The sequence below is a fragment of the Drosophila miranda genome, chromosome 3, assembly GCF_003369915.1.
Source record: "Drosophila miranda strain MSH22 chromosome 3, D.miranda_PacBio2.1, whole genome shotgun sequence".
Classification (NCBI taxonomy): Eukaryota; Metazoa; Arthropoda; class Insecta; order Diptera; family Drosophilidae; genus Drosophila; species Drosophila miranda.
Window position 1 is genome coordinate 10140762 of NC_046676.1, and position 24572 is coordinate 10165333.

General features: G+C 45.2%; 3 protein-coding genes and 1 pseudogene across 8 annotated transcripts; 2 read left to right on the forward strand and 2 right to left on the reverse strand.

Moving 5' to 3' along the window:
• Positions 1-367: 367 nt before the first annotated feature.
• LOC117188024 lies at positions 368-6888 on the forward strand (annotated as a pseudogene).
• On the reverse strand, positions 6644-10828 carry LOC117188025 (fibrinogen gamma-B chain-like). 5 transcript variants are annotated; one of them, XM_033391162.1, is made up of 3 exons: positions 10731-10828; positions 8038-8522; positions 6644-7929 (listed from the first exon to the last, which is right to left on the reverse strand). In XM_033391162.1, exons 1-3 carry the CDS (start codon positions 10811-10813, stop codon positions 7472-7474), a joined length of 1026 nt encoding a protein of 341 aa, XP_033247053.1. In that variant the 5' UTR covers positions 10814-10828; the 3' UTR covers positions 6644-7471. The 5 variants fall into 5 exon arrangements, with proteins under 5 accessions (XP_033247053.1, XP_033247055.1, XP_033247052.1 ...); XM_033391164.1 differs by lacking the exon at positions 10731-10828 and adding exons at positions 9475-10186; positions 10276-10478 and having other exon boundaries at positions 6644-9379; XM_033391161.1 differs by having other exon boundaries at positions 6644-8522.
• Positions 10829-12000: 1172 nt separating this feature from the next.
• Positions 12001-18521, forward strand: LOC117188048 (endoribonuclease Dicer-like). The gene is made up of 9 exons (XM_033391263.1): positions 12001-12112; positions 12333-12398; positions 12482-12612; positions 12741-12918; positions 13079-13389; positions 13456-14158; positions 14238-14795; positions 14856-15030; positions 15097-18521. The coding sequence occupies exons 2-9, from the start codon at positions 12360-12362 to the stop codon at positions 18180-18182; spliced, it is 5181 nt and encodes a 1726-aa protein (XP_033247154.1). The 5' UTR covers positions 12001-12112; positions 12333-12359; the 3' UTR covers positions 18183-18521.
• LOC117188049 (ficolin-1-like) lies at positions 18441-20918 on the reverse strand. 2 transcript variants are annotated; one of them, XM_033391265.1, is made up of 3 exons: positions 20126-20918; positions 19567-20017; positions 18441-19496 (listed from the first exon to the last, which is right to left on the reverse strand). In XM_033391265.1, the coding sequence occupies exons 1-3, from the start codon at positions 20619-20621 to the stop codon at positions 19319-19321; spliced, it is 1125 nt and encodes a 374-aa protein (XP_033247156.1). In that variant the 5' UTR covers positions 20622-20918; the 3' UTR covers positions 18441-19318. The 2 variants fall into 2 exon arrangements, with proteins under 2 accessions (XP_033247156.1, XP_033247155.1); XM_033391264.1 differs by having other exon boundaries at positions 19567-20918.
• Between the last annotated feature and the right edge of the window lie 3654 nt (positions 20919-24572).

The following is a 24572-nucleotide window of genomic DNA, read 5'->3' on the forward strand; positions in this document are numbered from 1 at the left end:
AATATGAACGACTAGCCTCTTTCGTTTTTTTGTTTTGACTTATTTCGCTAAAACCGTTTTTTGGTTGACCTATTTCACTAAAACCTTCTTTTAGACAAGATCCAATAAAAGCAAGTGTTTTAAATAAACTAGTCAATTCGCAAATAGATTCACTAATCGGATAAAATTATGTGGGCATGGCTAAATGTTCTATATAGCTAGTAATATTCCACGGAATATCATAAACGAGGAATATGTAAAATAGAACTTGAATTCGTCAGTATATTTACGGTATATTTTTCAAATGAGATGGTATATTTCTGAGGGTCGGACGGTATATTTTAGCGATAAGCCCGCGGACAATGCTGAGGGACAGAACTTTATTCTCTTTTTTTCTTTTTTTGCAATTTATGTATTCAGCTCTTGCAATTTATTATCTTAACTGATCAAATACTTGTTCAATACAATATATCGGTGGAACAAAGTTCAATTAAAACAAAGGTGAGGCGAGACATTTGCCGGTCAACCTGCGCGTCCATCGCGGTGTTTTCCGCACACAGAGAACGGTGACTGGAAAAAAATGTAAATCCCCGTACTTCCAGCTAGTAGCTGGTCACATCCTGAGAAACCTGCTGTGTCATTATAGCCACGTCAGCAATCATCTTAGTTGGCGAGCTTGTGCCTGCATTCACTGAATTTTATTTTATTTCATCACTTTCAGCTAGCACCCGGAGCAAATAGGATCATCATGGCAGACAACGTGCATAATGGGGAATCCGAAATAAAGGTATAAATAAGATAAATTCCAGTGCATATACATAAGTTTGTACTTTTTGCTGAATTGTAAAAATGCATTCGCATTTGTTGCAGCCTCGCAGCTATCAGCTGCGTCTCGTGGATCATATTACGAAGAACAATGGGATAATCTACTTGCCGACCGGATCTGGCAAGACATACGTGGCCATCCTGGCCCTGAAGCGATTCTCCAAAGACATGGACAAGTAAGTCGCTTGCATTTTTTTTTCATACTGGAATTTTGCAAACACACTCATACATAAGCAAAAAAGCAAAGCATACATACATATTTTGCTGTTGAACTGAATTCTCGGATTTGTTTACACTCCTACAGATCAATCGAGGAGGGCGGAAAACGAGCTATATTTATGTGCAATACAGTCGAGCTAGCCCGCCAGCAGGCAATGGCCGTGAGGAAATTCTCAAATCTCAAAGTGGGGTTCTTTGTGGGGGAGCAGGGCGTCGACGACTGGTCGAAGATAAAATGGAGCCACGAAATAAGCGATAGCCAAGTTAGTGTCGAGCTCATGACGCCTCATCAAACCAATATGCATTTCTGATATTCGTTTATATAGAACGGATGCACTAGTATTTGTGCTTCCAAGTGCTTTACAAATTTGGCCCTGGCTTTTTTTTCTAATTGAATTTTCTTATATCTTGCAACGACAATAGGTTCTGGTGGGCACAGCCCAAGTCATGTTGAATATGGTCACCCAGAAGTACTTGGAGCTGAGCTCTGTGAGCATCGTGATTATAGACGAGTGCCACCATGGCACTGGCCACCATCCCTACCATGAGTTCATGCATCTGTTTTTACTCGCTGACCGGTACACGCCACTGCCGCGCGTTGTGGGACTGACGGGTGTACTCATTAAAGGCAACGAATTTAAGCTGGTCGCTCAAAAGCTCAGAGAGCTGGAGACGACATACAGAAGCAATATTATCACCGTGTCCGACACGGAAGAATTGAAAAACGTGATGCTGTGAGACCTTTTAAGCCCTTTCCATAGAAGAAATCACGCTATAGCAGTTCTATTTATTTTTTGCAGCTACTCTACCAAACCAAGGGAGTATTTAGTGACTTATCCAAACCAAGTGGGGAGCCTTCAGATCGGGCACGCCATACAACGATGCATAGAGCACTTCTACGTAATCCTAGACGATTTGGAGATTGGCAAACAGCCTACGCGCTATTCCAAGGGACTGTCGACCTTCCGCGATCCGCACAAGAAGGGATATATAAAGACTCTGCTCAACGACTTCCAGTACCAGCTGGAGCACTACGGCGTATATGCGGCATCCATGGCCATAGTATCGGTGATTCTAGAGATTGAAATCAAGCTGCATCAGTCGGAAACCCTTGCCCTGACCCACATATATAAGTTGGCCATCTGTCTGTGTAACCGGATCAATCACATGCTAAAGAAAAAGCTTCGCGATTTGGTCGACGATGATACGGAACGCGATGACGCAGTCCACACGGAGGAAACCATCATAAACTTTTCGACTCCCAAGGTGCAGAGATTTTTGCAATACGTGCAGAAAACGTTCTCGGGCAAGGATGCCAAGGATATTTGCTGCTTGGTCTTCGTTGAGCGCCGGTATACGAGCAAATGCATATACCAAGTGTTGAAGAAGTTCATTGCGGTTATTCCGGCGCTGCGCGATGTTCTCGTGCCGCAGTTTATGGTGGGCCGCAACTCAGTTTCAGCGGATTGTGAGAGCGTCCTGGAGCGCAAGTGGCAAAAGTCGGTACGTTATGCCTCGGGCCTCAGCACAGAACAGTATATTAACAGTATATTATTCTCCCCTGTCGCAATCCCCATCAAAGGCCATTCACCAATTTAGGGATGGCGAAGCCAACCTGATGGTCTGTTCAAGCGTTCTGGAGGAAGGCATCGATATAAAGGCCTGCAATTACGTGTTGATCCTGGATCCTATAAAGACATTCAACATGTACGTGCAGACGAAGGGGCGGGCTCGATCCAAGGAGGCCCACTTTGTGCTTTTTTCCTCAGATTTGGACCGCATGAAAATCAACCAACAAATCAATCAATATCGCCAAGCCCATACCGACATCGGAGAGTATTTAAAGGATCGCGTCCTGGATCGGGCCGAACCTTTGATGCAAGAGATAGCCGATCACTTCCACGAATTGATCCCACCATTTATAAACGAAAAAGGTGCCGTGCTGCTGCCTAGCAGTGCCCTGATGCTGCTCCACCGCTACTGCCAGAGCCTGCCCTCGGATGCATTCGGCTTTGTGGAGCCCTGGATCACACTAATCAGTTGGGACCAGAAGCAGAAACTCTTTGGCACACAGGCCGCAAACAAAGAAGTCGTCTCTATCGAACTTCCACTCAGCTCGTCCGTGCGGGATAAAATTTATGTAAGCCCAAAATGGACTACCCAGCGTCGACAGTCAGTAATCATGTTCGAATCATTCCAGAGCGATCCCATGACTTCCGTTAAGGCGGCAAAAATATCGGCAGCCTTTAAGACCTGCATTAAACTGTACTCCACGGGGGAGCTCAACGAGCGTTTCCTACCCGTCACGCTTAAGGACCGGGTGACGGCGATAGCCGACTTTCACTTTGACCACTGGAAGAAATACAGCGACGATGGTGAGTCTTATTCAATCAAATACCCACTAATTCTGTTTAATCATTCTCCTCCTTGGGTGCTTTTAGTTATCGATACGGTAAACAAGCAGAAACTCAAGCCGGAGACACAAACTACCTTCAAGACCTCTTGTCCGACGGAGTTCTTCGATTGCCGGCCACGGGTGGGTGAAGTCTGTTATGCCTATGAGATCATTTTGGAGCCGCAGTTCGAGCGCAACGACTACACAGAGCACATCCACGACAACATGCTGTCGGGTAGGAACTTTGCGTTGCTGCTGAGGAAGCAGCTGCCACCTCTCTCGAAGATGCCGCTGTTCTGCAATCAGGGCCATTGCATGTGCAGGTTAGGGAGCACCCGCGAGAGCTGGTTATTGCAAGTGCGGAGCAGCTGGAGCAACTGCATCAGTTCCATGGAATGCTGTTCCGCGATCTGTTGAAGATCTGGCGTCCCTGCTTTGTACTGGATCGTCGAGGCAAGGACAACTCCTACCTGATCGTGCCTCTAGCCGTGGGAGCAGAGCATCAGAATGTGGTGGACTGGCCGCTGGTCCATCAGTTCCAGCGTCTGCCCACCCCGAAGCCTGTCAGTGTGAAGCAGCGCAAGGAACAGCGAGCGCCGCGTCCAGAGGACTATGAGGGGAAAATTGTGACTCAGTGGTATGCCAACTTCGCGAGCAAGCGAATGCTCGTGCACAAGGTGCGCAGAGACCTGACTCCGAGCAGCCTGATGGGAAGCAACCACCAGAACACGAGCTATGCCAAGTTCACCACGTCTAAGTATGGCGATGACATCGGAGGAATTGTTCGCATGGACCAGTTCCTGATCGAGGTGCGCGAGCTTACGGAGCAACTGAACTTCTATGTCCAGCAGCGGGGCAAGACGTCGGCCCAGAGCAAGGCCAGGGCCAAGATCATCCTCATTCCGGAGCTCTGCTTTAATTTCGATTTCCCCGGCGACCTCTGGATAAAAGCAGTGTTTCTACCCAGCATCTTGAACCGGCTCCACTTCATGCTGCATGCTGAGGCATTACGACAACGCTTCAATACCTACCTGGGGCTGCAACATCTGCCTCAAAATGGAGTTGACTATAGGCCAAAGCTCTTGGAGATCGACTGGTCGTTGCGCCGCAATGTGGATACCCATGGCAATGCCATTCCCAATGATTATGATGAAGGCTCACGCTCCATTCTGGAGCCCCTACCCATCAAAGAACTTGAGATTGGGATGAAGACACTGCAGATACGCGACTTACAACATTCGTGGCAGCAGTACCTGGAACCCGTAGACCTACCCCGGAACATCATGTCCGCCTATACCGTGGAGTTGAACTATTACAACAATTTTATATCCGGCCAAGTGGCGTCTGTCGACAAAATGGAGCAGGACGACAGGGAGTTCTGGCTGGAGACGCAGTTCAAGATGCCTAAAGGGAACATCTATGAGACCAGGAGTCCAGCAATGCCCCCTGCCGCATGGACTGCCCTGCTCCCGCAGACCAGCTCAGCTCCCAAACCACAGTCGTTGAATGTGTTGCCGGTTCTGATGAAGAGCGTCTCCGATGATCACATCACTCCGGCCCACCAGGGTGAGTTCCTGGCGGCCATCACCACAGCGGGATCGTCCGATGTTTATGATATGGAGCGAGTGGAGCTGTTGGGTGACTCGTTTCTCAAGATGAGTGCCAGTCTTTACCTGGCCAGCAGGTATCCCGACTGGAACGAAGGCACGCTCACGGAGGTCAAGTCGAGGCTGGTGTCCAACAAGAACCTGATGTATTGCCTCAGGGAGACGGATATTCCCAGTCGTATTAGCTGCAGTCTGTTCGACCCCAGATTAACGTGGCTTCCGCCCAGCATTAATCTGCCCGAAGATGTCTTGGATGTGTGGACGGAGCAGCCGAGCTTTGCCAAACTGATTGGTCCCCAAAATCTCTTCAATCTGGCCCTTAGTGACGAGGAGATTCTGGCAGGTCGTTGCAACGAGGATACCTATCGTCGCTTTGTGCAAGATTGCAAGAGCAATCAGCAAGGCTATTATGACGGTGAAGACTTCTCCTCCGGCGCGAACTTCTTGTTTGGTGAGGTCACTGTTCAGAACAAGGTGGTGGCTGACACTCTGGAGGCCCTTCTGGGAGTCGTTGTGAGAAACTATGGATTGCAACATGGCTTCCGCATGCTGGAATACTTCGGCATTTGCAAGCCGGACGTTGATAAGCCATTGTCGCAGCTGCTCGATCTTCAGTTAAAGAGCACCAAGATGCGAGCCAACGCGAGCCCTGACGATATTGATGGCTTCCTGATCAACCACTCCTATTTAGAACAGAATCTGGGCTACAAATTCCGGGATCGGGGCTACCTCTTGCAGGCCCTGACGCATCCGTCGTTTCCCACCAATCGCTTGACCGGCTGCTACCAGGAGCTGGAGTTCATTGGCGATGCCATACTCGATTTTCTCATCTCTGCATACATTTTCGAAAACAATACCAAGCTGCGTCCGGGCGAGCTCACGGATCTGCGCTCGGCCTTGGTCAATAACACGACACTGGGATGCATCTGCGTGCGCCACAATCTGCACCTCTTCATTCTGGCAGAGAACGCGTTGCTATCTGAAACCATCAGCAAGTTTGTGAAATTCCAAGAGAGCCAGGGACACAGAGTCACAAATCATGTACGCTTTCTGCTCGAGGAGAGAGATGTGCAGCCCGTTATTCTGGACTTGGACGATGAAGTGGAGATGGCCATGGAAAATGAGTCGGAAGACGGTCCACGCATCGGTGCTTTCAACTTGGCGCAAAACGTAGATGTCCCCAAGGCTTTAGGCGATGTCCTGGAGGCCCTTATCGCGGCCGTCTACCTGGATTGCCGGGATCTGCAGACAACCTGGCAGATGATCTACCATTTGTTTGAGCCCGAGCTGAAGGAATTCTCCCAGAATATACCCATCAGCCCGATCCGTCAGCTCCAAGAGCACAAGCTGGCCAATCCCGTCTACGGTCCGCCCCTGGTAGACAAGGACGTTGTGATGATGTACTGCCAGTTCACCTGCATGGAGAAGACCATTCGGGTCATTGGTTTCGGCTCCAACAAGGACCAAGCCAAATTGGCTGCTGCCAAGAGCGCTCTTCAGAAATTGGCTAAGTGTGATGCATAATCCAAAGAACTTCATACCATTGACCGTGACCCACAAAGTCTAAGCCTGACATCCATTCTGAATACGTACAATTAATTTCCACGTCTGAATGTTCAAAATGGGTGTGATGCTTAGACTTTTATTGGTCACTGTATTATTTGTAAGCTTTTCATGAACAAAAAAGCATTTTTACCAATTAGTTTATCTTTTTAAAAATTATTTTAATATGTGCGATTTCATGTACCGCGTGTGCTCGTTTTAGCTATATTTACAATGGGCTAGATGGGCGGGCTACATCGTCAACGACATCAATGCCATTGTTTATATTTACAATAAAGTGCAGAGTGCACTCTACATTCATTTGATCCGAGTGTCCATGCAACAGCGGTGGCTTCTGTTCAGGCCTCTGCAGATACATATATTAAGTGCCTTAGAAACTACAAATTAGAGTAAAGTAACATTGGAGGAAACAACAAATGTTTAAATGTTCCAAAGATCTGTAAGATTCTGTATGAAACTGGAATAAACTCAATTTAAATAAAAATTGTTCTTCTCAGACCATAAATCCTCCGTCGCATCGATATTCATTTATATTTTATGCCTCGACTTTGGCTAATTTGTCAAGCCTTTATTTACTCCAATTGAGTTTCTCCACTCCCACAGCGGTCCCTCGGCAATAAAAGTGCAAGTGACAAATGGTGGGGGCAGTCCAGACCAGGCCCATAGAAGCACTTCAAGACCAGAGTCAGAGCTCAATTAGATTTCATTAAATTGTTGCAACAGCGAACGAAATGCGAGCACAAATGAAAATGAAAATGAAAATGAGAATTAATTGCACTAATCACTTGTGCGCGAATAAACAAATGTCTAGAGCAGCGAACTGCAGTGAACTGTAACGAAGTAATTATTGTACCCGGGAGAGGAGAGGGCGAAAAATCGAAAGCTAATCAACTGTCGAATGGTGGCGGGCGGCGGGCGGCGGGTGTCGGAAGAGTAAATAACAAAGACGAATGGGGTTCGCCGTTTGGCGCTCGGCTTCGTATTGAGATTTATCTGGTTTCACAGTGCTCTTAAAGCCTCTAGAGTAGAGATAATGGCCGAGCAATTTCAATTCGTAGCCTTCCTCCTCGCTGCCAATAACAAAGTCATCGTAGTGAGCATAGCTTGACTCTCCATTGAATCTCCTGAAGCTTATGTAGAGCTCATGAGGCTGGGAGCTGGTCAGGCGGTGCAGTTTTTCGAGGCCAATAAAGAACTCCCCGTTGAGCTTGCCAAACCCTTTCCTGTACTGATCCCAGTTGCGATAGAAGCTCACAGAGCCATCCAGTCGACGCTGAATAGCCATCCATCCAGGACCGGCGGTCGTGAGACCCTCACAGGACACCAGAAAGGGCAGGAACCCTGGCAGATGGATCAAATGAATCCCAGACGACATGCCGTAGGGCATACAAGTGGTGGTGGCTGCCTCCCAGTCTGCCAACAGGTCGTCCTTCTTCTCCCTGAACTTACCTTCAAAATATACGACTTTGGCTCTCAGATGATCGATCAATGCCGCACTGGAGGTGTTCTGTTTTCTTAAATCAGTCAACACGTGCTGTTTCCTCTTCAATCTGGTCTCGTAGACCTTGACCTTCTGCTCGAGTTCCTTGATTTGATCCGCCTTTTCCTTCAGTTTGGCTGTATATGTAGCATTTTGAGCATTACAAATCTCTGTGAGATTCTCAAATCTCTTCAGTAGATCGTCGTCAGTGTGTTCCTTGGTTTGAAGCTTGTTTATTTCATTTTCTCTGTCCTTGATGGTGGCTGCACTCTCTGCTATTTTACCCATATAAACGTCCAATAGATCATCCAGATCTCCTTTGCTAATGCGAATGGTTTTGTGCTGATCAATGTGGACTTCTGCCAACTTCTCGTGCAAGGCTGTGACATTGGCAATGGGCATGCTACTTGACGGTACTACTTCAGTTTTGTTCTTCAAGTCTATAATGGCAGCCTTGTGTAGCATATTGGATATTACCAAACCTTCACGGAAGGCTGAGCAGGTGATGGTTCGTCTCCCGTCCGGGCACGTGCTTGTTCCGGCTTCCGTCTCATCGGCAAGAAATGGGGGGGTTTTTTTATTTCCCAGAACGGACGGGACACAGCTCTACTTCAACAATCATAATACTGACACAGTAACGTTCATTAAAATTTCACGTGCAAGCGAAGTATCGACACAAATATGTACAAGAGCAAACACACACACGGACACATACACACATACAAGTCGTGCCACGGTGTTGTTGTGACCACTCATGCCCACCCTACCATGATCACCGCTCCCGGTTCATCCGGTGATCCCATAAAGAAGGCTCTTACAGCCTCCTATCCAACCCCATTACCCTCCTTTGCCCAGCATGGTCCCCGCATATAGAACTCTAGCCCCGATTCATGTTAAATCCTATATTTCATATTGAGCAATAGCACATGCATCGCACTAGTAAACTAATAAATGATTAACTCTTAATAATACACTTTAGATTGAAATTTAACTTACAAATTGAAAGAAGGGAAGGGTACATATCTCCAGCTTGTATGTTAGGCAAATAGATAATAATAATAAATAAATATGCAAAAGGGAATGTAAAAACTGTGCGCCGCGATCGTTATGGCAGGTCAGTTATTCAAGTGCATTAGCGAAAGCAACCGCAAGTAGAAAGCATAAAAGAACGTCAGAGCGACCAGCCTCGCATCTTCCCTTTTGTGCCTTGTTCTTAAGAGGGCTGGTTCTTATGCGCGGCGTAAGCGCTTATGGTTGCCAGCAGGGCATAAGGGAGAGCGCACAGCCTCTCTTAAGCGACGAAGCCCCTGACTACGTGAGGTTTTTTTTTTTTCGGTCATGCAATAAATAGTTGCTCATAACAAACAAACTCCAATATTTTATCTTTATGTTTTGGGATCACTTACGGCCTTCCTTTGATTTGTTTTAATAAATGCGTTGAAACAGCGATGAAAGCGCTTCCATGGACTGCGGCAACGTTCCTAAAACGAAAGCTGGAGAAATACTTTTACAAAAAAAAACTCACGCTCTCCTCTGCCGTTTAACCGTTGTTCACTTTCGCCCTGTCACACATTCCACTTGCTATTTCTTCCGAACAGAATTTAAAAACACAACCAAAAGAAATTTACTAAGCTAATTACACTAATGACACTATAGCATAAAAATAGGAATCAGTGGTTACACTGATGGATATAAAAAAAAACGACAGTCGTTGCCGCCGGCTTCACATCTGGGCACTCCTCGGCACTTCGTATGGGGAAACGAAAATAGGTCGAGACCCAGATCTATATTTCGGGTAGAAATTGGCTGACCGTTTACATAGCTTTAATAATTTCCGCAGAATTGGACGGCCTCCAATATATCGCGGGTCCGTGACACATAAGTGGCTCGCGCCCGCAAAGCGACTGATGAGCCGATCTTTTACGCCTCCCGCTTTGTGCTGCTCGGCCTAGCGCTGGGAATTTTTGGTACGGAGCTGTAGTTGGGCGAGGAGCATAAGTCCCTTGCCGCGGGCGGAGGCCCTAATATCGGGGAAATTGTTGTTGCGAGCTTTCGTATTGGGGTTCAGACAGGTACCCAAACGATTGCCCGAAGTTTAAGCCGGTACTAACCGCCAATCTGAAAAATTAATTTCCTACAATAAAAAAAAAGCACTACCCTACGCCACGAGTGTATGTGGTGTATATTAGCGACGCTGAAATACATACCAATTGAGATTGGCACTTAACACACTTTTACTTTATAAGCGCACAATATTTCTTTCTTTTTGCTGTATTCAGCTGTTAAGATCTTTTCCCGGTTTTTATTCCTCTTTTTTTTTCTTTCTACTTGGACTGGACAAAAATAGCACGTCTGTCTTCGCCAACAGTTTTTCTTCCAAGAGACCGAGGCTAGATCTGCACAGTCTGAGACCCCCAGTACAGCGTTAAACTTGAGAATCCTCCATTTTCGAATTGACGCCGTAATTATTTTACAAGTTTCAACTCAAAAAACAGAAAAAAAACCGCTCTCCTTCGTTTACCTTTTAACTTGAATTGAGGCGGCAAAGTTGAGTAACATAGGGAGACCAATATCCCTTCTTGGTACTTTTCCAAATGTTCCCTTTTGTGGATCCCAGTATTTATACCTTTTTTTTATACGTTACTCTTTCAAACCACTTCACTTGGTTGGCTTAAGCTTGGGGGTGGCTTGAAAGGACCAAGGTACAGCCAAAAGAATTAGCAGTAAAACGAAATAGTTTTCCATTGTGAGTCGTATTCTCCGAACCGTGCACATTTCAATCAAAATTAAACTGAGATCGCAGACGAAATGCATTTTGAATGAATTAACTGTTCAAATCCGGAAGCTAATGCAAAGCTGTTTGCTGATAAGAATTATTGCACTTCCAAGCCGCACTTGAACTTGAAAGTGTACTTGTACAGCTGCGTTTGATTCGTTTGTTAACCATAGCTGGGCTTGAATTTAAATTTTATTTTAGATACAAATATTTAAATTATTTTAATACATTATTTAAATACATTTTTTTTCAAAACATTGGTGCTTTTTTCATTTACTTTCATACTTCACGCTCTACTGAAAGCAGGTTGGCAGTCCAGCAGCATTTCATTCGAGGTGCAGTTTTTCAGCAGTTGGCAGTTTTCCCGTTTATCGATAGCAACAGTGGAACATATGAAATACCCTTCCGGAATATTTAAACCTATTTCAAAAATATTTTGCAGCTCATCTTCTTTCTACAGAGACCAAGAATAATCATGCATGAATATGTCTAAAACATATCAATTTGAGAAAATTTCTTCATCAATTACGTTTTAAAAACATTTTGGAAAACAGGGTATACAAAGGGCTATACACGCATCATGTCTTTAAATACTAGCAACATTGATACTGTTTTTTTTTTGTTGAACTATTTTGTTTAAGCCTTGTTTTAGCCAAAATACAATAAAAGCAAAGACTAAAAACTAGCCAATCTTGAAGAAAATTTATTCATCAACGGCTCAAAACTATGTGAGCCGAACTAAGGGTTTTAGTTAGCCAGAATTATTCAACGGAATCTCTAAATTGAGCAATATGAACGACTAGCCTCTTTCGTTTTTTTGTTTTGACTTATTTCGCTAAAACCGTTTTTTGGTTGACCTATTTCACTAAAACCTTCTTTTAGACAAAATCCAATAAAAGCAAGTGTTTTAAATAAACTAGTCAATTCGCAAATAGATTCACTAATCGGATAAAATTATGTGGGCATGGCTAAATGTTCTATATAGCTAGTAATATTCCACGGAATATCATAAACGAGGAATATGTAAAATATAACTTGAATTCGTCAGTATATTTACGGTATATTTTTCAAATGAGATGGTATATTTCTGAGGGTCGGACGGTATATTTTAGCGATAAGCCCGCGGACAATGCTGAGGGACAGAACTTTATTCTCTTTTTTTCTTTTTTTGCAATTTATGTATTCAGCTCTTGCAATTTATTATCTTAACTGATCAAATACTTGTTCAATACAATATATCGGTGGAACAAAGTTCAATTAAAACAAAGGTGAGGCGAGACATTTGCCGGTCAACCTGCGCGTCCATCGCGGTGTTTTCCGCACACAGAGAACGGTGACTGGAAAAAAATGTAAATCCCCGTACTTCCAGCTAGTAGCTGGTCACATCCTGAGAAACCTGCTGTGTCATTATAGCCACGTCAGCAATCATCTTAGTTGGCGAGCTTGTGCCTGCATTCACTGAATTTTATTTTATTTCATCACTTTCAGCTAGCACCCGGAGCAAATAGGATCATCATGGCAGACAACGTGCATAATGGGGAATCCGAAATAAAGGTATAAATAAGATAAATTCCAGTGCATATACATAAGTTTGTACTTTTTGCTGAATTGTAAAAATGCATTCGCATTTGTTGCAGCCTCGCAGCTATCAGCTGCGTCTCGTGGATCATATTACGAAGAACAATGGGATAATCTACTTGCCGACCGGATCTGGCAAGACATACGTGGCCATCCTGGCCCTGAAGCGATTCTCCAAAGACATGGACAAGTAAGTCGCTTGCATTTTTTTTTCATACTGGAATTTTGCAAACACACTCATACATAAGCAAAAAAGCAAAGCATACATACATATTTTGCTGTTGAACTGAATTCTCGGATTTGTTTACACTCCTACAGATCAATCGAGGAGGGCGGAAAACGAGCTATATTTATGTGCAATACAGTCGAGCTAGCCCGCCAGCAGGCAATGGCCGTGAGGAAATTCTCAAATCTCAAAGTGGGGTTCTTTGTGGGGGAGCAGGGCGTCGACGACTGGTCGAAGATAAAATGGAGCCACGAAATAAGCGATAGCCAAGTTAGTGTCGAGCTCATGACGCCTCATCAAACCAATATGCATTTCTGATATTCGTTTATATAGAACGGATGCACTAGTATTTGTGCTTCCAAGTGCTTTACAAATTTGGCCCTGGCTTTTTTTTCTAATTGAATTTTCTTATATCTTGCAACGACAATAGGTTCTGGTGGGCACAGCCCAAGTCATGTTGAATATGGTCACCCAGAAGTACTTGGAGCTGAGCTCTGTGAGCATCGTGATTATAGACGAGTGCCACCATGGCACTGGCCACCATCCCTACCATGAGTTCATGCATCTGTTTTTACTCGCTGACCGGTACACGCCACTGCCGCGCGTTGTGGGACTGACGGGTGTACTCATTAAAGGCAACGAATTTAAGCTGGTCGCTCAAAAGCTCAGAGAGCTGGAGACGACATACAGAAGCAATATTATCACCGTGTCCGACACGGAAGAATTGAAAAACGTGATGCTGTGAGACCTTTTAAGCCCTTTCCATAGAAGAAATCACGCTATAGCAGTTCTATTTATTTTTTGCAGCTACTCTACCAAACCAAGGGAGTATTTAGTGACTTATCCAAACCAAGTGGGGAGCCTTCAGATCGGGCACGCCATACAACGATGCATAGAGCACTTCTACGTAATCCTAGACGATTTGGAGATTGGCAAACAGCCTACGCGCTATTCCAAGGGACTGTCGACCTTCCGCGATCCGCACAAGAAGGGATATATAAAGACTCTGCTCAACGACTTCCAGTACCAGCTGGAGCACTACGGCGTATATGCGGCATCCATGGCCATAGTATCGGTGATTCTAGAGATTGAAATCAAGCTGCATCAGTCGGAAACCCTTGCCCTGACCCACATATATAAGTTGGCCATCTGTCTGTGTAACCGGATCAATCACATGCTAAAGAAAAAGCTTCGCGATTTGGTCGACGATGATACGGAACGCGATGACGCAGTCCACACGGAGGAAACCATCATAAACTTTTCGACTCCCAAGGTGCAGAGATTTTTGCAATACGTGCAGAAAACGTTCTCGGGCAAGGATGCCAAGGATATTTGCTGCTTGGTCTTCGTTGAGCGCCGGTATACGAGCAAATGCATATACCAAGTGTTGAAGAAGTTCATTGCGGTTATTCCGGCGCTGCGCGATGTTCTCGTGCCGCAGTTTATGGTGGGCCGCAACTCAGTTTCAGCGGATTGTGAGAGCGTCCTGGAGCGCAAGTGGCAAAAGTCGGTACGTTATGCCTCGGGCCTCAGCACAGAACAGTATATTAACAGTATATTATTCTCCCCTGTCGCAATCCCCATCAAAGGCCATTCACCAATTTAGGGATGGCGAAGCCAACCTGATGGTCTGTTCGAGCGTTCTGGAGGAAGGCATCGATATAAAGGCCTGCAATTACGTGTTGATCCTGGATCCTATAAAGACATTCAACATGTACGTGCAGACGAAGGGGCGGGCTCGATCCAAGGAGGCCCACTTTGTGCTTTTTTCCTCAGATTTGGACCGCATGAAAATCAACCAACAAATCAATCAATATCGCCAAGCCCATACCGACATCGGAGAGTATTTAAAGGATCGCGTCCTGGATCGGGCCGAACCTTTGATGCAAGAGATAGCCGATCACTTCCACGAATTGATCCCACCATTTATAAACGAAAAATGTGCCGTGCTGCTGCCTAGCAGTGCCCTGATGCTGCTCCACCGCTACTGCCAGAGCCTGCCCTCGGATGCATTCGGCTTTGTGGAGCCCTGGATCACACTAATCAGTTGGGACCAGAAGCAGAAACTCTTTGGCACACAGGCCGCAAACAAAGAAGTCGTCTCTATCGAACTTCCACTCAGCTCGTCCGTGCGGGATAAAATTTATGTAAGCCCAAAATGGACTACCCAGCGTCGACAGTCAGTAATCATGTTCGAATCATTCCAGAGCGATCCCATGACTTCCGTTAAGGCGGCAAAAATATCGGCAGCCTTTAAGACCTGCATTAAACTGTACTCCACGGGGGAGCTCAACGAGCGTTTCCTACCCGTCACGCTTAAGGACCGGGTGACGGCGATAGCCGACTTTCACTTTGACCACTGGAAGAAATACAGCGACGATGGTGAGTCTTATTCAATCAAATACCCACTAATTCTGTTTAATCATTCTCCTCCTTGGGTGCTTTTAGTTATCGATACGGTAAACAAGCAGAAACTCAAGCCGGAGACACAAACTACCTTCAAGACCTCTTGTCCGACGGAGTTCTTCGATTGCCGGCCACGGGTGGGTGAAGTCTGTTATGCCTATGAGATCATTTTGGAGCCGCAGTTCGAGCGCAACGACTACACAGAGCACATCCACGACAACATGCTGTCGGGTAGGAACTTTGCGTTGCTGCTGAGGAAGCAGCTGCCACCTCTCTCGAAGATGCCGCTGTTCTGCAATCAGGGCCCATTGCATGTGCAGGTTAGGGAGCACCCGCGAGAGCTGGTTATTGCAAGTGCGGAGCAGCTGGAGCAACTGCATCAGTTCCATGGAATGCTGTTCCGCGATCTGTTGAAGATCTGGCGTCCCTGCTTTGTACTGGATCGTCGAGGCAAGGACAACTCCTACCTGATCGTGCCTCTAGCCGTGGGAGCAGAGCATCAGAATGTGGTGGACTGGCCGCTGGTCCATCAGTTCCAGCGTCTGCCCACCCCGAAGCCTGTCAGTGTGAAGCAGCGCAAGGAACAGCGAGCGCCGCGTCCAGAGGACTATGAGGGGAAAATTGTGACTCAGTGGTATGCCAACTTCGCGAGCAAGCGAATGCTCGTGCACAAGGTGCGCAGAGACCTGACTCCGAGCAGCCTGATGGGAAGCAACCACCAGAACACGAGCTATGCCAAGTTCACCACGTCTAAGTATGGCGATGACATCGGAGGAATTGTTCGCATGGACCAGTTCCTGATCGAGGTGCGCGAGCTTACGGAGCAACTGAACTTCTATGTCCAGCAGCGGGGCAAGACGTCGGCCCAGAGCAAGGCCAGGGCCAAGATCATCCTCATTCCGGAGCTCTGCTTTAATTTCGATTTCCCCGGCGACCTCTGGATAAAAGCAGTGTTTCTACCCAGCATCTTGAACCGGCTCCACTTCATGCTGCATGCTGAGGCATTACGACAACGCTTCAATACCTACCTGGGGCTGCAACATCTGCCTCAAAATGGAGTTGACTATAGGCCAAAGCTCTTGGAGATCGACTGGTCGTTGCGCCGCAATGTGGATACCCATGGCAATGCCATTCCCAATGATTATGATGAAGGCTCACGCTCCATTCTGGAGCCCCTACCCATCAAAGAACTTGAGATTGGGATGAAGACACTGCAGATACGCGACTTACAACATTCGTGGCAGCAGTACCTGGAACCCGTAGACCTACCCCGGAACATCATGTCCGCCTATACCGTGGAGTTGAACTATTACAACAATTTTATATCCGGCCAAGTGGCGTCTGTCGACAAAATGGAGCAGGACGACAGGGAGTTCTGGCTGGAGACGCAGTTCAAGATGCCTAAAGGGAACATCTATGAGACCAGGAGTCCAGCAATGCCCCCTGCCGCATGGACTGCCCTGCTCCCGCAGACCAGCTCAGCTCCCAAACCACAGTCGTTGAATGTGTTGCCGGTTCTGATGAAGAGCGTCTCCGATGATCACATCACTCCGGCCCACCAGGGTGAGTTCCTGGCGGCCATCACCACAGCGGGATCGTCCGATGTTTATGATATGGAGCGAGTGGAGCTGTTGGGTGACTCGTTTCTCAAGATGAGTGCCAGTCTTTACCTGGCCAGCAGGTATCCCGACTGGAACGAAGGCACGCTCACGAAGGTCAAGTCGAGGCTGGTGTCCAACAAGAACCTGATGTATTGCCTCAGGGAGACGGATATTCCCAGTCGTATTAGCTGCAGTCTGTTCGACCCCAGATTAACGTGGCTTCCGCCCAGCATTAATCTGCCCGAAGATGTCTTGGATGTGTGGACGGAGCAGCCGAGCTTTGCCAAACTGATTGGTCCCCAAAATCTCTTGAATCTGGCCCTTAGTGACGAGGAGATTCTGGCAGGTCGTTGCAACGAGGATACCTATCGTCGCTTTGTGCAAGATTGCAAGAGCAATCAGCAAGGCTATTATGACGGTGGAGACTTCTCCTCCGGCGCGAACTTCTTGTTTGGTGAGGTCACTGTTCAGAACAAGGTGGTGGCTGACACTCTGGAGGCCCTTCTGGGAGTCGTTGTGAGAAACTATGGATTGCAACATGGCTTCCGCATGCTGGAATACTTCGGCATTTGCAAGCCGGACGTTGATAAGCCATTGTCGCAGCTGCTCGATCTTCAGTTAAAGAGCACCAAGATGCGAGCCAACGCGAGCCCTGACGATATTGATGGCTTCCTGATCAACCACTCCTATTTAGAACAGAATCTGGGCTACAAATTCCGGGATCGGGGCTACCTCTTGCAGGCCCTGACGCATCCGTCGTTTCCCACCAATCGCTTGACCGGCTGCTACCAGGAGCTGGAGTTCATTGGCGATGCCATACTCGATTTTCTCATCTCTGCATACATTTTCGAAAACAATACCAAGCTGCGTCCGGGCGAGCTCACGGATCTGCGCTCGGCCTTGGTCAATAACACGACACTGGGATGCATCTGCGTGCGCCACAATCTGCACCTCTTCATTCTGGCAGAGAACGCGTTGCTATCTGAAACCATCAGCAAGTTTGTGAAATTCCAAGAGAGCCAGGGACACAGAGTCACAAATCATGTACGCTTTCTGCTCGAGGAGAGAGATGTGCAGCCCGTTATTCTGGACTTGGACGATGAAGTGGAGATGGCCATGGAAAATGAGTCGGAAGACGGTCCACGCATCGGTGCTTTCAACTTGGCGCAAAACGTAGATGTCCCCAAGGCTTTAGGCGATGTCCTGGAGGCCCTTATCGCGGCCGTCTACCTGGATTGCCGGGATCTGCAGACAACCTGGCAGATGATCTACCATTTGTTTGAGCCCGAGCTGAAGGAATTCTCCCAGAATATACCCATCAGCCCGATCCGTCAGCTCCAAGAGCACAAGCTGGCCAATCCCGTCTACGGTCCGCCCCTGGTAGACAAGGACGTTGTGATGATGTACTGCCAGTTCACCTGCATGGAGAAGACCATTCGGGTCATTGGTTTCGGCTCCAACAAGGACCAAGCCAAATTGGCTGCTGCCAAGAGCGCTCTTCAGAAATTGGCTAAGTGTGATGCATAATCCAAAGAACTTCATACCATTGACCGTGACCCACAAAGTCTAAGCCTGACATCCATTCTGAATACGTACAATTCATTTCCACGTCTGAATGTTCAAAATGGGTGTGATGCTTAGACTTTTATTGGTCACTGTATTATTTGTAAGCTTTTCATGAACAAAAAAGCATTTTTACCAATTAGTTTATCTTTTTAAAAATTATTTTAATATGTGCGATTTCATGTACCGCGTGTGCTCGTTTTAGCTAGATTTACAATGGGCTAGATGGGCGGGCTACATCGTCAACGACGTCAATGCCATTGTTTATATTTACAATAAAGTGCAGAGTGCACTCTACATTCATTTGATCCGAGTGTCCATGCAACAGCGGTGGCTTCTGTTCAGGCCTCTGCAGATACATATATTAAGTGCCTTAGAAACTACAAATTAGAGTAAAGTAACATTGGAGGAAACAACAAATGTTTAAATGTTCCAAAGATCTGTAAGATTCTGTATGAAACTGGAATAAACTCAATTTAAATAAAAATTGTTCTTCTCAGACCATAAATCCTCCGTCGCATCGATATTCATTTATATTTTATGCCTCGACTTTGGCTAATTTGTCAAGCCTTTATTTACTCCAATTGAGTTTCTCCACTCCCACAGCGGTCCCTCGGCAATAAAAGTGCAAGTGACAAATGGTGGGGGCAGTCCAGACCAGGCCCATAGAAGCACTTCAAGACCAGAGTCAGAGCTCAATTAGATTTCATTAAATTGTTGCAACAGCGAACGAAATGCGAGCACAAATGAAAATGAAAATGAAAATGAGAATTAATTGCACTAATCACTTGTGCGCGAATAAACAAATGTCTAGAGCAGCGAACTGCAGCGAACTGTAACGAAGTAATTATTGTACCCGGGAGAGGAGAGGGCGAAAAATCGAAAGCTAATCAACTGTCGAATGGTGGCGGGCGGCGGATGTCGGAAGAGTAAATAACAAAGACGAATGGGGTTCGGCGTTTGGCGTTTGGCGCTCGGCTTCGTATTGAGATTTATCTGGTTTCACAGTGCTCTTAAAGCCTCTAGAAACAAACATAATACGCATAAATTATTAAAAATAATGAGCATTTGTGTGTGTTGAGCTGATGGAGGGATTCATTTTAATGAATTTTTAGGGGTACAGTACGCTTGGTCCTCGGTAAATCGTTCAGCTCCATTTGGCTCTTTGGACGGATTAGCATCTGTACGGATCTCAGAGATCTGAAGCTATACCATTGCTCCCAGAAAATGCCCTGGACATTGTCCACCTCGGCCTTGAAGTACTTGCCATTCAAATTGCTATGGAAAGAGGATATAACCTGAATAATTCGTATGTGGTTGTGTGATACTCAGTGGACGGATGAATTACCTTCGCGAACAGAAGTCGTACCACCAGGCTCCGTGGTGATACTCGGCGCAATTCATATGCGTAAATTCATCGTTATCCCTATCGAAGGTTGAGAATTTCATCTTGTCATGGGTGCGTAACGCGTCGCTGGAATTTCCTTGATAATGGCCGAGCAATTTCAATTCGTAGCCTTCCTCCTCGCTGCCAATAACAAAGTCATCGTAGTGAGCATAGCTTGACTCTCCATTGAATCTCCTGAAGCTTATGTAGAGCTCATGAGGCTGGGAGCTGGTCAGGCGGTGCAGTTTTTCGAGGCCAATAAAGAACTCCCCGTTGAGCTTGCCAAACCCTTTCCTGTACTGATCCCAGTTGCGATAGAAGCTCACAGAGCCATCCAGTCGACGCTGAATAGCCATCCATCCAGGACCGGCGGTCGTGAGACCCTCACAGGACACCAGAAAGGGCAGGAACCCTGGCAGATGGATCAAATGAATCCCAGACGACATGCCGTAGGGCATACAAGTGGTGGTGGCTGCCTCCCAGTCTGCCAACAGGTCGTCCTTCTTCTCCCTGAACTTACCTTCAAAATATACGACTTTGGCTCTCAGATGATCGATCAATGCCGCACTGGAGGTGTTCTGTTTTCTTAAATCAGTCAACACGTGCTGTTTCCTCTTCAATCTGGTCTCGTAGACCTTGACCTTCTGCTCGAGTTCCTTGATTTGATCCGCCTTTTCCTTCAGTTTGGCTGTATATGTAGCATTTTGAGCATTACAAATCTCTGTGAGATTCTCAAATCTCTTCAGTAGATCGTCGTCAGTGTGTTCCTTGGTTTGAAGCTTGTTTATTTCATTTTCTCTGTCCTTGATGGTGGCTGCACTCTCTGCTATTTTACCCATATAAACGTCCAATAGATCATCCAGATCTCCTTTGCTAATGCGAATGGTTTTGTGCTGATCAATGTGGACTTCTGCCAACTTCTCGTGCAAGGCTGTGACATTGGCAATGGGCATGCTACTTGACGGTACTACTTCAGTTTTGTTCTTCAAGTCTATAATGGCAGCCTTGTGTAGCATATTGGATATTACCAAACCTTCACGGAAGGCTGAGCAGGTGATGGTTCGTCTCCCGTCCGGGCACGTGCTTGTTCCGGCTTCCGTCTCATCGGCAAGAAATGGGGGGGTTTTTTTATTTCCCAGAACGGACGGGACACAGCTCTACTTCAACAATCATAATACTGACACAGTAACGTTCATTAAAATTTCACGTGCAAGCGAAGTATCGACACAAATATGTACAAGAGCAAACACACACACGGACACATACACACATACAAGTCGTGCCACGGTGTTGTTGTGACCACTCATGCCCACCCTACCAATTTAAATTATTTTAATACATTATTTAAATACATTTTTTTTTTAAAACATTGGCGCTTTTTTATGAAATACCCTTCCGGAATATTTAAACCTATTTCAAAAATATTTTGCAGCTCATCTTCTTTCTACAGAGACCAAGAATAATCATGCATGAATATGTCTAAAACATATCAATTTGAGAAAATTTCTTCATCAATTACGTTTTAAAAACATTTTGGAAAACAGGGTATACAAAGGGCTATACACGCATCATGTCTTTAAATACTAGCAACATTGATACTGTTTTTTTTTTTTGTTGAACTATTTTGTTTAAGCCTTGTTTTAGCCAAAATACAATAAAAGCAAAGACTAAAAACTAGCCAATCTTGAAGAAAATTTATTCATCTGTAAACTTTTAATAGCACGGTTTTATTATATGTTCTTCTTTCTTGATCGGCGTATTCGAATGAATGTACATTGAGTATGTATGAATGTATCGAGTACATTGGTATTTCTTATAATACTATCGATGAGTAAATCTTAAACTAATATTCAAACCTTATAAACTAATATTCATATCTTACATTCGGGCAACCTGACTACAGATCGCCCACGATCTACACACTAAGGCATACAGTTGGTTAAACATTTCTTATTCGGTATTGTCTTACTTAACATACTATTTCATCGATTAACAACATGAGACCATGGTTTTATCCTTACACTCTACCCAGGGTTTAAGCCTTGCTGGTTCTAATATACTTCGGAATGGCATTTGCGTCAACTGACAGTCCTCAATGTCGACAACCTCATAACGATCATTATCCAATACTCTATTGATCCTGTACGGTCCTCGATACTTTGGTGCGAACTTCTTATTGATCCCCGGTGTTGTGTCCACATGCCGGACTGCTACATAGTCACCAGGTTCATACTTTAATGGGGCTCTATGTTTATGGGCATACATCTTCTCATTTCTTTTCTGCGACAACCGTATGTTCTCACTTGCTATTTCTCTTATAGTTTCCAACTCTCTAAGTTCTGACGCTAACTTCTCCTCTAGGTATTCGGTTAATTCATCTACAACGGGTCCTTTCTGGGGTATTCCAAATAACAATGTGCTAGGTGTCTTTTTCGTACTGCTGTTAACGGAGTTATTAATGGCTTGCTCTACCTTGCTCATCAACCTATACCAATCGGCTTGCTCAAGGGGCTCTGACAGTTTTCCTAACATAGGAGTAAGAACACGATTCACCCGCTCCACTTGGCCATTCGCCTGCGGTGCACCTGTAGCTACCTTAATGTGCTCTATCCCTCTCTCCTGCAGAAAACTAGAGAACTCTAACGAGGTGAAACAGGTCCCACGATCTGATATTATCCTAGTAGGGCGACTATAGAAATCAAAATATTTACTTAAGGCATCCTTCGCTTCCCGCGTGCTGGTACTATTAACCGGGAACAATTTGACAAACTTAGTGAATGCATCTATTACCACAAGGAGGTGTTTTCGCTTAGATCTAATACTCGGCAACGGACCCAAATGATCAACATGTAGGGTATGAAAAGGAACACACGACTTTGGGATACTATGGAGCGTTCTGTTATGGATTGTTTTAGGCATCGAGTGTAGTATACACGGTAGACAGTTTCTGATGAACCTTGCCACTTTACTTCTCATTGACGGAAACCAGAAGGTCCTCAAAAGGTCACTCACGCACTTCTCTGCGGCCAGATGTCCTAGTTTTTCGTGTGACCGCCTTATCAACTGCTCTTCCATACACATTGGTACATAGAAACATAGTTTGTTTTCACAACTCCTCTTGTAAACAATACCATCTATCATTTCAAAATCTACTTCAATTCCATCCTCTAGCATTTTTCGAATCCTAACTACTTCCTTGTCTCGCATCTGTTCTGTTTGCAATATCAAATCAACATCTTCTGGCGTTGCACCTACTACCCCAACTATCAATGATTTTAGTAATCTTTCCTCCTGAAACTCTAACTTGTCCCTCTCTACTGTATCCTCAACACATTTTTTCTCTTTATCTGAATTCCTACTACTAATGTACTTTACTCCCCCCACCACATCGCTAACGCTTCCTCTACATTGGCTCAAATCTCTAATTTCAATCTTCCATCCATCCTCTTCCCTATATTCACTATTCTCTATGTTATCTCTACAATCACCACCAAGGTTCTCTCTATCATCAGACTTCCACCTATTTCCCAATCTACTTCCTACTGCACTTGATTCTCCACACTCAATCGCAGGGTTCTGTACGGTACTACTACGCTCTCTATTGATATTTAATTCTCTACACTTAATCACAGGGTTCTCTACGGTACCTCTATGCTCACTACCAGTGTTGTCTCTACTTACACTATTCCTTGTATATTGCTTTCTACTCTCATCTTTTTCTAAATTAGACTTTTCTAAACCGTATTTGACTCTATAACCATCCTCTAACATATTCGTCACTTGATCTTGTCTGCTCAGCGCATCAACGTGCGCCATACTGGCCCCAGGTCTGTGCATAATGGAGTAATCATAGTTCTCTAACTCTAGGGACCACCGTGCTATCTTAGGACTAATTGACTTTCTGGTTAACGTCTGTACTAACGAATTACAATCCGTGAATATTTTGAAGGACCTATGCTCCAAATATGCTCTAAAACGCCTCAATGCATAAATTATAGCCAATGTCTCTAGTTCGAAACTATGATAACGTGATTCTCTTTCTGTTGTTTTGCCGGAATAATAGGACACAGGGTGCATCTTCCCATCATCTTGTCTTTGCATCAGTATTGCGCCATAACCGTATGAACTTGCGTCTGTATGTAATTCCGTTTCTCTATTTGGGCTAAAAATGGCTAATACCGGAGGATTTGCCAACGCATTCTTAAGAGTTTCAAACGTCTTCACCTGTTCTCTATTCATGGGAAACGGACCACCTTCTTTTAACAACTGCACCAAGGGCTTAGCTGTCGTCGCAAATGACAACATGAAACGTCGAAAATACGAAAAGAATCCCAAGCATGAGTGCAGTGCTTTTACATTTTGAGGGACTGGGTATTTTTTCAAGGCCTCAATATGGGAATCACTAGGAACTATTCCGTTTTGATTAACTTTATACCCCAGGAAATCGATGTTTCGATTGACAAACCTACACTTTTTTAGATTTATCTCTAAATTTTGCTCGCTAAACCGAATGCATAGTCTTTTTAATATATCCATGTGTTCTTCAACTGTTTTAGTCGCTACTAATATATCATCCATGTACACTACAATGCTTTTGTTCCTAATAAAGTCTCTCAAGAGCTCCGAAATAAATCTCTGAAAAATAGCGGATCCATTTTTTAACCCAAAGGGCATTCTCAAGTACTCATACTGTCCTTGCGGTGTCACAAACGATGTATACGGAACTGATTTTTCTTCTACGCCTATTTGATGATACCCACTTTTCAAATCTATAATGGAAAAACAGCACTTGTTTTCTAAAAACTCAAGACAGTCCTCAATAAGGGGCAATGGGAAATTATCTTTAACAATTCGTTTGTTCAGACCACGGTAATCGACACACATTCGAAGTTCTCCTGATTTTTTTTTTACTAGGACCAAGCATATGGAGACTCACTATGACGGATTACTTTCTTTTCTAACAGATC